General features: G+C 40.6%; 1 protein-coding gene across 2 annotated transcripts in view; it reads right to left on the bottom strand.

Moving 5' to 3' along the window:
* Positions 1-647: 647 nt before the first annotated feature.
* Positions 648-12,449, bottom strand: part of ASNS (asparagine synthetase (glutamine-hydrolyzing)) — a 38,674-nt gene continuing 26,872 nt past the window's right edge. For both annotated transcript variants that reach the window (XM_075271779.1, XM_075271781.1), the window contains exons 8-12: positions 8,409-8,515; positions 7,677-7,777; positions 5,050-5,131; positions 4,814-4,969; positions 648-1,138 (exon numbers count right to left, since the gene is read on the bottom strand). In XM_075271779.1, the coding sequence (XP_075127880.1) occupies positions 935-1,138; positions 4,814-4,969; positions 5,050-5,131; positions 7,677-7,777; positions 8,409-8,515 (650 nt within the window). In that variant the 3' untranslated portion in view covers positions 648-934. The remainder of the gene's footprint in view (positions 1,139-4,813; positions 4,970-5,049; positions 5,132-7,676; positions 7,778-8,408; positions 8,516-12,449) is intronic.

Genomic DNA, 12,449 nt, shown 5'->3' with positions numbered 1-12,449 from the left:
ATAGAACTTATGGGTTTGACACACATTTGTTTGCCCAGCTAGCTAACCAACCTTTGTAGAGATGAAGGCCATGAGGATTCTCTAGGTGGTTCGGACCACCAATCCATTTCACAGTGTGTAAAAGCTAGGGTCCCCCTTCACTGGTCCACATGGGTTACCTTTATAGTACGTATGGCATTGACCTGCACTGGCTTGTCCCATCCGCTACCCAATAGGGTTGAGCCGATCTTGAGATTTCAGGATCAATTTTAAAATCCGATTTCCGATCATTTTCCAGCCGATCCCGATCGTGAAATTTGCTCGATCGCCGATTGGGATCCGATCTTTCCCGGTCCCGAGTGCTCAACCCTATTAATGATATATGTATATGAATAGGGTTGAGCCGATTTTGATATAACCTCTGACCTCAATCCCACCGGAAAAGATCGCGATCGTGAAATTTACTCGATCGCCAATCGGAATCCGATCTTTTCCGATCCCGATCGCTCAACCCTACTACCCAACCATTATGATCTTCCAGTTAGTTCAGACCACTTCACCCATCTAAGCGAGGGTCCCCCTTCCCCAGTGCCTATCACCCCCAGGGGCTGCCTCTCTGCTGTGTATCCTCTGTGTATGTGTATTTATAGAATTATTTATAGCTCGGCGCCTCCAGCCAGTTGACAGGTCTGCGTGATTCACGGTGTGGGGACCCCCAGACAAGAACCTGTAAAATTCCCTCTAATAACAGGATCTGTCAATCAGAAGGTGGAGGTGAATGCATTAAGTCCTCCAGAGGATGAAGCGTCGGAGTGAAATTACCCATCATCCTCGGGAACACTTATATGTAATCCTCTCCACTGGGTATTTATTGTAAACCGTCATATTAAAAAAAAAAAGAGAATTTATGGAAAGTGGGAATTAATGATTTTTCTTCCTCAAGGTTGGACGAACTTTAAGCATCAGATTTGTAATGTGTGAGCGTTCGGGCAGACGGGTCGGTGGCGTGGATCCACCGAGGCATCCAGTAATGAGTCAACCAGTCAGCGCGCCCTGGGTAGTACTTCTCAAAGATCTGACGGTAGAAGTAACCTTCCTTTGTCTTGGGAGAATTAAAGGGAAACTTTTCGGCAGACTTCTCCAACATCATGTCATCTACCTGAAGATAAAGACGGAGGAAACAATGGTCAATCAATCTGCAACAATGTATCGAGTGGAGGTTCCATGAGTCCTTCACATGGACTATGGGCTCTCCCACGAATATCAGAACAGAACACCATGACCCAAAAAATACACTGGTTCTTTGATAGGCTGAGAACCGGACATGAGGGAGCTGCAGAACTAAATTGGTCATACTGTATATGTTACCTATGGCTGTCCATAGGACTATAGAGAGCACGTGACAAATCTAACTCTGCTTCATCAGTATCTTTATGTTATTTCTTTATAATTACAGTATATAGAGATGTAGCAGAGCTGAGTTTGTAATTGGTACAGCAGTCCTATGTAAGATACCATGTCAGTCTGAAACTGTAACTTACACAGGACTGCTGCCTGTCACTCCATGTAAAGCCCTCAGGCAGCAGTCCTATGTAAGTAAAATAGACAGTATAATGTCCCATTATGGCCCCTACACACTGTATTATGGCCCATAGTTACGCCTATGGTTTTCTTAATTTCACCTGTATACATAGAAGCAGTATTATAGTAGTTATATTCTTGCACATAGGAGTAGTATTATAGTAGTTATATTCTTGTACATAGGAGTAGTATTATAGTAGTTATATTCTTGCACATAGGAGTAGTATTATAGTAGTTATATTCTTGTACATAGGAGTAGTATTATAGTAGTTATATTCTTGCACATAGGAGTAGTATTATAGTAGTTATATTCCTGTACATAGGAGTAGTATTATAGTAGTTATATTCTTGTACATAGGAGTAGTATTATAGTAGTTATATTCTTGTACATAGGAGTAGTATTATAGTAGTTATATTCTTGCACATAGGAGAAGTATTATAGTAGTTATATTCTTGTACATAGAGGGCAGTATTATAGTAGTTATATTCTTGTACATAGGAGGTAGTATTATAGTAGTAATATTCTTGTACATAGGAGCAGTATTATAGTAGTTATATTCTTGTATATAGGAGTAGTATTATAGTAGTTATGTTCTTGTACATAGGAGTAGTATTATAGTAGTTATATTCTTGTACATAGAGGGCAGTATTATAGTAGTTATATTCTTGTACATAGGAGCAGTATTATAGTAGTTATATTCTTGTACATAGGAGCAGTATTATAGTAGTTATATTCTTGCACATAGGAGAAGTATTATAGTAGTTATATTCTTGTACATAGAGGGCAGTATTATAGTAGTTATATTCTTGTACATAGGAGGCAGTATTATAGTAGTTATATTCTTGTACATAGAGGCAGTATTATAGTAGTTATATTCTTGTACATAGGAGCAGTATTATAGTAGTTATATTCTTGTACATAGGAGCAGTATTATAGTAGTTATATTCTTGTACATAGGAGTAGTATTATAGTAGTTATATTCTTGTACATAGGAGCAGTATTATAGCAGTTATATTCTTGTACATAGGAGGGAGTATTACAGTAGTTATATTCTTGTACATAGGAGCAGTATTATAGTAGTTATATTCTTGTACATAGGAGGTAGTATTATAGTAGTTATATTCTTGTACATAGGAGTAATATTATAGTAGTTATATTCTTGTACATAGGAGTAATATTATAGTAGTTATATTCTTGTACATAGGAGTAGTATTATAGTAGTTATATTCTTGTACATAGGAGCAGTATTATAGTAGTTATATTCTTGTACATAGGAGCAGTATTATAGTAGTTATATTCTTGTACATAGGAGCAGTATTATAGTAGTTATATTCTTGTACATAGGAGTAGTATTATAGTAGTTATATTCTTGTACATAGGAGCAGTATTATAGTAGTTATATTCTTGTACATAGGAGCAGTATTATAGTAGTTATATTCTTGTACATAGGAGTAGTATTATAGTAGTTATATTCTTGTACATAGGAGGTAGTATTATAGTAGTTATATTCTTGTACATAGGAGTAGTATTATAGTAGTTATATTCTTGTACATAGGAGTAGTATTATAGTAGTTATATTCTTGTACATAGGAGTAGTATTATAGTAGTTATATTCTTGTACTGTACATAGGAGCAGTATTATTGTAGTTATATTCTTGTACATAGGGGGCAGTATTATAGTAGTTATTTTCTTGTACATAGGAGCAGTATTATAGTAGTTAAATTATTTACAATGTGGCACTATAATAGTATTTAGGTGTATTTAACTGTATAATTTAGACATAAGGATATGAGATATTTCACACTAGCTATCTATGGATTTAGTAGGGGCTTATATTATTGATGATCAGTGGCATAACTAGGAATTGCTGGGCCTCATGGCAAACATTTGAAATGGGCTCACCTTCACCCTCCCCCCGTGCACAAATCGCATTCCTGCACACACTATTAAGTACCATAATGGCCCCTTCACACACTATTGTACCCCATAGTGGTCCCTACACAGCATTATGCCTCATTAAGGACATCCATGAACAATTATTATACTCTAGGGTCTTTTCAGACTCCAGAGTATAATGATCGGAGACCCAAGGGAGAATACAAATATAAAAAAACAAGGTTATGCACCTCTCCCTGGCTCCGGCGCACTCCCCGTTGATTTCGGCCATCTTCAATGTTGGTACAGAAGTCACGACGCCAGGCCAACCCACGAGACATCTGAGATGTCACCAAACAGGCCTGAAGCCTGTCAGGGCGCAGGAGAGGTAAGTAACAGTATTTGTTATGTTGTCTCACCTCTCCTGAGCCTCTGATCATTATAGTCTGGGTCTGACCACCCCAGAGTATAAGGATAGTTGTGTTAGTGGTGGGGTTAGCGGGCCCGCTCCTGATCACAGCCGCCTCTGCAGAAGGAGAAGCACAGGCAGACGTGAGCAGGAGACAGCATCCGTAAGCATCGGGCCCCAGCAGGTAACAGCTCAGCAAATTAAAAAACCAGGCTGCACCCGGGCCTAGCAGGCATCCTAATGTCCCAGGTTTTGTGGCAGCCGCTACCGCTCGGTAGTTACACCACTCTTGATAATTATAGTTTGGAAGATTACGGTATACTACTGACATAATGCAGTAAATCTTATAGGGCCATCCTATTACATGTCAGCTCCTGCAGATATTACCTCTTGCTCATAAAGTACAGTATAATCTGAGACGTGCTCATATTATATCCTTCAATACAGTTACAATGGAGGACAAGAGAATTCCCTGAAAGCTTTGTAACAAAACAGCGAAACATCCCCAACTCTTTAAAGTGTTTATCCCTTTAACAAAAGTATTTTTTTTCAAGGAGATTATTTTGGGCACTGCCGTCCTGAGGGACATGTACATGTGAGTCAATGTATAAATGATGTACAAGGCAACAAATGATAGCATCCGAAATAAGGAGAGTGACAGGGACGTCTGAGCTGGGAGGACTGGTGAAAGAGCAGGACAACAGCTCCCCCTGGTGGACCTTCCCCAAATGATTTATCAAACATGTTCTCTTATAGATAAGTATATACAGTATGTTTAGTATAGATCATACTGTTACTGGAATAGTGAGACTCCTATGAGGAGTGAGGCATGCTATGTAGGGTCAGCCCATTCAAAAACAGAGGTGACCCAGGACTAGCCTGCCTTTTGTGCTCTTAGGTAGCTGCGCCATTGTGTGTGTGTTCAACATGTAGCATTCTAGTATATTTCATCTACCCCTCCCCATACCTGCTGTTCTATATGGTCCTGCAGAATGGAAAACCAGGATTTCTTTATCGATGTCAGCCCATCACTAAACGCTTCCTTGGGTCTCCACAGTATGTCTTTGGGTATGAGGTTGGAGGTTTCAAAGGCTTCTCGCAGGAGGTATTTCTCAACGCCATTCTGTGCAGAATAAACCACCATCAGAACATGGCGCACCTCAAGGCTAACTAGTATAATGTGAATAAAGCTCAATACCACACCTTAGGCAAGCGCAGCTCAGGGGGCAGAGAGAGGTAGTAAGCTGTGAAGCGATGGTCCAGGAAAGGCACTCGAAGTTCAAGTCTTTTTCATGAAAAAATAAAATAAAATGACAAAAATATATTTAAGAATGTTATACAAAGTGTAAACCCCGAACGCCTTTATCATAGATAGATAAATAATAGGCAAATAAGCTGCAAGCTAAATAACATAATGGGGCAGATTTACTAAGACTGGCGTGTCATACTCCAGTCTTAAAGGGATTCTACCATTAAGACCTCTTTTTTTGTGGATAAGATGTCGGAATATCCTTTAGAAAGGCTACTCGTATCTCACCTTTAGATGTCATCTCCGCCGCCCCGTTCCTTAGAAATACTGTTTTTTACCGGTATGTAAATTAGTTCTTTGGCAGCGATGGGGGCGGGCCCCAGCGCTGGAAATGCGATGCCTGCGATGCCTCTATCTTCTGCTGGATCCTCCCCTTCTCTGTTGTCTTCCTCCTGCATCACCTCCGACGCCTGCGCAGTTGGCTCTGCCAGTGAGATACCAGCAGAGCCGAGTGCGAATGCCGGCCATTTTTGGGAGGCCACTCCTGCATTGAACTACAAGAGCAAGAGCGGCCTCCCAAAAATGGCCGCCAGCCGGCATGCGCAGTCGGCTCTACTAGTGTCTCACTGGCAAAGCCAACTGCGCAGGCGTCGGAGGTGACGTAGGAGGAAGACAACAGAGAATGGGAGGATCCAGCCGAAGATAGAGGCATCGCAGGATTGTGTTCTCGAGCAGCAGTGGGGACGCCCCCATCGCATTTTCAGCGCTGGGGCCCGCCCCCATCGCTGCCAGAAAACTAATTTGCATACCGGTAAAAAACGGTATTTCTAAGGAACGGCGCGGTGGAGATCACATCTAAAGGTAAGAGACGAATAGACTTTCTAAAGGCTATTCCAACGTCTTATCCACAAAAAAAGAGGTTTCAATGGTAGAATCCCTTTAATATAGGCTCATACTGGCGCAGGGAACAAGTAGTATATAAAGAGGCTCCGTCCAGAATGGAGATCTACAGCACTTAGGACCTGGTATAGATTTCCAGTATAACTCACACCAGAAAAGAGCAAGCTATGATATATACATTGGGCTGAGGTGTCGCCGCTCTGCCCCTCCTCACCCTGCTCCGCCCAAGTTTGCACAATATGGTTGTGGTGCAAAAAAGGGTCCTGCTCCAAATATGCGCCCCAATATCATCCCTCGATACCAGAAGACTAGCACAGCGGGAATAATACATTTCCTCCAATGTTTTTATAGATCTATCAGCTTCGTCCCTGCAGACTGCAGTGCAAGAGCTACACTGCCACCTGCAGGAGAAACTGAATTACTACATGCCTAATGCATGCATATACAGTAGTTTGGTGGTAGGTATATAGCTATAGGAGGTGCAGTCCTACTACTAACATCCAGATATCTGTAGGGATTTCAAAACAATTCTGTCACATGATGAGACATCAGCATAATAAAGGGCGCACAGTAGGTGAGGGTCCTGGTACGGATTCTGCATCGTGGCCCAGGGGATTCAGGTGTATCTGGGTGGATCTGGGCAGAAATACACTGACCTATGGCCTATGAGAGGTCAGGAGCACACTGAGGTAAGAATGGGAGGGGGGGGGGTTTGAGGAGTCAAAGATGTATATGTAGTGACTTCTGCAGAGATGACAAATGGCTGGAAGAAGTCTTCATGGCGGTCTGGGCTGGGTGGAGAAGAAATGGATTCAGCTGTACTGTCATCTCCTATAGGGTCTGTCTGGTATTAGGTTGGCACCACTGGGGGGTATTATGAGGGCTACATGTGGTATTTGTTTGCTAGTGAGACCCCTGCATCCCCTCAGATTTGCTAGCGAGGCCCATGCACAAAAATGTAAGAAGTACAGACATGAGGAAGGTGCTAGAAACATGAGGAGCCAACAATGGTAAATTCTGCAAAGATTAATGGCTGGAAGAAGCCGTCGTGGCAGTCTGGGCTGGATGGAGAAGAAAAGGGCAAGAAAATGACTGTGAGTACCTGGATTCAGCCACGGCTAGAAAGAGTCTTCATGGCAATCTGGGTCATAAGGGAAAGTAAATGACTGTGAGCATTGGGATTTACCTGCACTGTCATCTTATATATCGTCTGTGTGATATTTGCTTTGCACTACTGGGGGTAATAGGAGCGCTGCATGGTGGTATTTATTTGCTAGCGAGACGTCAGCATCACCTTGGATTGCCCAAGCAGAGAAACTTAAGAAGTATGTGAAGGTGTTAAAAATGTGAGGAGTCGACAATCTCTATAAGTTAAATTATAGAGAGATGAGTCGTGGCCAGGAAAAGCCATCATGGTGGTCTGGGCTGTACGGAGAAGAAGAGGGAAAGTAAATGACTGTGAGTGTCTGCATATAATCATACTGGTTGGCACTGCGGGGGGTAACATGAGGGTTACTTGGTGGTATTTGTTTCTGGTGAGGCCTCAGTATCATCTTGGTTGTTCTGTTGAGGCCTGAATAGAAAAATTTAGGAATCCTATGAGTCCTATGAACTTCAGTGCCAAGGGCATTCCTTCTCTAAATATCTCTATTGTCTCAGTAAATCCTTCTGTGACGCTCACCCATGAGCAGCGGTTGTTCTGTCAGCTCGGAGAACATCAAACAAGTACAGCTCTCTCAGTAAGCGCTCGCTGTCATCTGCTGCCTCTTCTGGAGAAGGAGCCTGTAAGAAAACATCTACATAGTAAATCCAGGTCATGCACAATTGTCTCTGTCGCTTATTCCAGACTTTGGGGATCTGCAGACAATCCAATAGGGAATATCTAGGTAGTGCCCTGCCAGGACCTTCCTTCTCATTACCATACCAGGGGTAGGGAACGTATGGCTCTCCAGCTGTTGCAAAACTACAACTCCTAGCATGCATACTTGCTCCGCTGTTCTTGGAACCCCCATGGAAGTGAATGGAGCATGTTGGGAGTTGTAGTTTCACAGCAGCTGGAGAGCCGAAGGTTCCCTACCCCTGCCATAGGCACAGAACTAGAGATCCCTGCACTCCTGGGTGTGGGGCTGTGGTTACTCCTGAGAAGTGTATGTATATGATTCACTGCACCCAAAAGGTTCTTAAGGAGGGCATTAAGAGACAAGGGAACAAGGTCATTGAATCCCATAGATTTGTAAGTAGACCAGGAGACTGGACTGCAGATCCACAATAACCTTGAACGCCCCATGTTTTATCCCCCGGGAGCGAAAAAGTTGTGCAACAAATTAAATGTTTTTCTGATTATAGAGATACTGTAAAGGGAATGAGATTCCTCCCAAAAACAAGTAAAGACAGGATATAGAAGAATATTAACCTTGTGGAAGTAGATATAGCCCTGGGTGAGCTCGTCCGAGCCTTCGCCAGAAAATATCACCACGCTGTCCGTCTTCTTCCGTATGTACTTGGAAATCAAATACATCCCTGAAAAATACAGTATTATTATTATTATTATTATTATTATTATTATTATTATTATTATTTTATTCATTGATATCTCTTTCTGCTGATTCTTTTGTGACGGGGCTGATACTTTAGGGTTAGGCCGACACAGTATCCCCTGTTATAAGGGGAGTAATTAGAACATAGGTAGAGATGAGCGAACAGTTAAATATTTGATATTCGTTTCGAGTAGAGCCTCAATATTAGACTACTCGATCCAATATCGAATCCCATTATAGTCTATGGGGAAAAATGCTCGTTTCAGGGGAAACCACTCTTCAACTCAGGAGAGTCACCAAGTCCACGAGTAGCAGGAGGAGAGTGTTTAGGAGGAGCGCTGTGAGTTAAAGCGCATTATAGTCTTTGGGGTCCGTGCGCTTTAACTGCACAGCGCTTGCAGTTGCGCTGATAAAAAGTAAGCTCCCTCGTAACAGCAAGCTGCCAGCTCTCCCGACTAGCAAAGACGAGCCTGTGGCAAATCAACGCTGGTTCTGCAGCAGACTCATCCTTGCTAGGAGCAGGCAGCTTGCTGTTACGAGGGAGCTTACTTTTTCTCAAAACTGAAAATTTTTTTTTCTTCAATAAAATGGATCCGCACTCCTGAAGTCTCGTTTTCTTAAAACTTAACTTTTAATCATCCATAAAAAGGTATACAGTCCAAAACAAACATAGACAGTGAAAAGAGTGGAAAAAACTAAGTGTCCATAAAAAACGCCAACGCGTTTCGGGGAAGAAGAAACCCCTTATTCATGGCATACATACAACATCTACAACTATAGTTCCTTTTATGTGATTTTAATTACCAACCTATGTTACACCTGATGCCTCTGACGTACTTCCCTCCGTAAGACTACCCATAAGAATAAACTTAACGACATCACAGTAAACCATGTCCAACACAGTATTATAAGTATAAATATAAATATAAATAGAAATAGAACTTACTACTCCAAATGCTGGCATATGATATACAATAATTCCATTTTCTATTCTCTATCTCCTATGTGTTGCGGGAATATATTATGAAAAAAGAAAAACTGCTGACTCAAGAACTAAAAACCTTTTGGGATAGAACTACATTGAGTCAGTATGTCAGTAAAAACATGATACCAAGAGGCTTGCGCCTAAAAAAGTATCCTACGTTTATATATGAAGACATCTTTTTGGAGAAATGGAATGGAATCCTTACCAGCTGTTCCTTGAAATTGATGGAACTGATCATAGATTTTGAAAATAAAAGGATTGCCAAAATACAGGATGATTTGAAAGAAATACAAGCAAATATGGATGTTATTTCACTCAACTCCTCCCTAAAAGAAATGGATAATAATATACAAAGAAATTTAGAGAATTTGGAGAAGAAAATTATGGAGAATAAAAAGAAAAAATTTAATAGAGATTTGGAGGACTACAAAAGTGGTAATGTGTATAAAAAACCTAATACACAATTTTTTACGTCCTCACCATATCCAAAATCTATTTTAAAATCTAGTAAATATAAGGGTGCACGATCCTATCCTAAACGTTATGTATCATTCAGTTCCTTCGGGGAGTCGGAGGTATCTAACCAGTCGGGATATTCCAGGCAAAATTCTAAAACTACTACAGATCTTTCCTCGGATTCAGCGGATTTATCCCCGCGCCACTCGAATACGCAAGGTTCAAAAAACCGTATGTGGCAAAGAAGAAAACCAAGAGGGGAGGAAGAAGAAACAGGAATACGAGGAAGATATGTGACCAGATCGAAGAAAACATTGTTCACATAACAAATAAAGAAGATAAGTTTCCATCGGTTATCAACCTTTCAGGAATAGAACTATCTGACACACAAATGAAAGTCCTGGACAAGGGTCTGAACTTTGCACCAAAGAAGAATTTCAATTTTCTAGATACTGTCAAGGACGTAAATAAATTTGTTAGATCCTTAACCATTAGGAAACATTTCTTTATTGAATCAGAAAACGATCTAGGAGAGATGGAATCGGGTGGCAAAATAGTACCTGAAATTGTATTGGAGAATATGCATAGTATGCCTTTGAATAGCTCCGTTTTGGAACATACGTTAACAAATGATCTAATTGATAGAAGTTACAAAACTATTAACCGTTTGAAAACGGAGGATAGATTACCAGTCAGAAGATCTAACCCTAGATTTTATCCTTTACAGACTAGAGCCAATAGCTATATATTATTTCAAAATAAGATGGAGGAGGACCTAAAGAAATTAGAAAAGGAAGTGAGCAAAAATGTGAAGGAGATAAATAAGGAAGGAAAGTATAGGAAAAAAGATAGATCAAATATGTCTTCAAACGAACAAATAGCTTTAAAGCAACTCAAAAATAATAAAGAAATCGTTATCAAAAAATCGGACAAGGGGGGAAAGACAGTTATATTGAAAAGGGAGGACTATGTGAACAGCTGTCTAAGTATCTTGGAAGACACAAAAACATATAAAAAATTGAACTATAATCCTACGTCAGAATTTTCAAAAGAACTTAAATTGTTGGTAGAAGAGGGAGTGGCTCTAGGTGTCTTTGACACCGTAGAGGGTGAATATCTTATTAATGGCACACCTACTGTACCTATATTATATGGGTTACCTAAGCTTCATAAGAATACATTCCCCCCCCCTCTTCGCCCAATAATTTCTAGTAATAATTCCCTGAATGAGAGAGCAGGCAACTGGTTAGATGGGATTTTGCAACCCCTGGTCAGAAGAATACCTGGCTACATAAAAGATAGTAGGGAAGTTTTGAAATGTTTTAATGATTTCAAATGGGAATCTGACTACAGCTGGCTCACATGCGATATCTGTGCTTTATACCCCAATATTCCACATCAAGAGGCACTGGATGCTCTTGCATATCATCTTTATAAGTATAGCAACCTTGTTGAACCAGTATGTGAGTTCATAATATCCATTACATCATATCTTCTTAGACATAATTTTTTCTTATTTCAGGATATTTTTTATTTACAGCTATGCGGAGCGCCTATGGGCGCTCCGTTCTCACCATCTTTGGCTAATATTTTTCTGGCTTTTTGGGAGGAGGGTTATGTTTTTTCGGATCGTAATCCATACTTGTCCTCCCTCCTCTGGTATGGGCGCTACATCGACGACCTACTAATGGTGTGGGTCGGAGATGTAGCGCCCATACCGGAGTTCATTCAGTTTCTGAATAGTAATCAATATCAGTTGCAGTTTACGTTTTCACATGATAAGACATCTGTCAATTTCTTGGATATTGTACTCACAGGTTCTTTAGAAGAGGGGAGAGTTCACACCTCCCTCTATAGAAAGTCCTGTGCTGGTAATAGCATTTTGAAAGCAGGTAGTTGCCATCCTCCACATACTCTGAGGAGTATTCCGGTCGGAGAGCTTATTAGAACGAAAAGGGCATGCAGTAATAGGGGAGATTTTGAAAAATTGGAAGAATTAACCTTAGACAGATTTAAAGCAAGGGAATATCCTTCTTGGATGTTAAATAGAGCTAAGAAGATAGTGGCACAGAAAGAGAGAAATGATCTCCTACAAGATAAATCAAAAGAAAATACATTGGAGAAAAAATTAGTCTTTAGCACTCCATACAGCCCTCAATTTGACATCATTAAGGGTTTGATTAAAAAAAACTTACCTATCCTGGCTCTAGATAAAACTACTGAAAAAATCCTAGAAGCAGGAGTACAATTTGTTGAAAGGAGAAATAAAACAATTGGTAATACAATATCTCCTAGCTATCTACCATTGAGTATAGGGGAAAATAAAGAAATGGCCATGGGATTTTTTAAGTGTGGTACCCTTAAATGTAAAATTTGCTGTAAGGCGTATGTCACTAGGGAAGTTACCAGCTATGCTTCGGATTTTAGCACAAAAATTAAGACCAAACTAGATTGCAACTCAGTGTCAGTTATCTAC

Source organism: Leptodactylus fuscus, chromosome 4, assembly GCF_031893055.1.
Source record: "Leptodactylus fuscus isolate aLepFus1 chromosome 4, aLepFus1.hap2, whole genome shotgun sequence".
NCBI lineage: Eukaryota > Metazoa > Chordata > Amphibia > Anura > Leptodactylidae > Leptodactylus > Leptodactylus fuscus.
The sequence above is the reverse complement of the archived record's forward strand: the minus strand, read 5'-3'. Positions and strand labels throughout refer to the sequence as shown.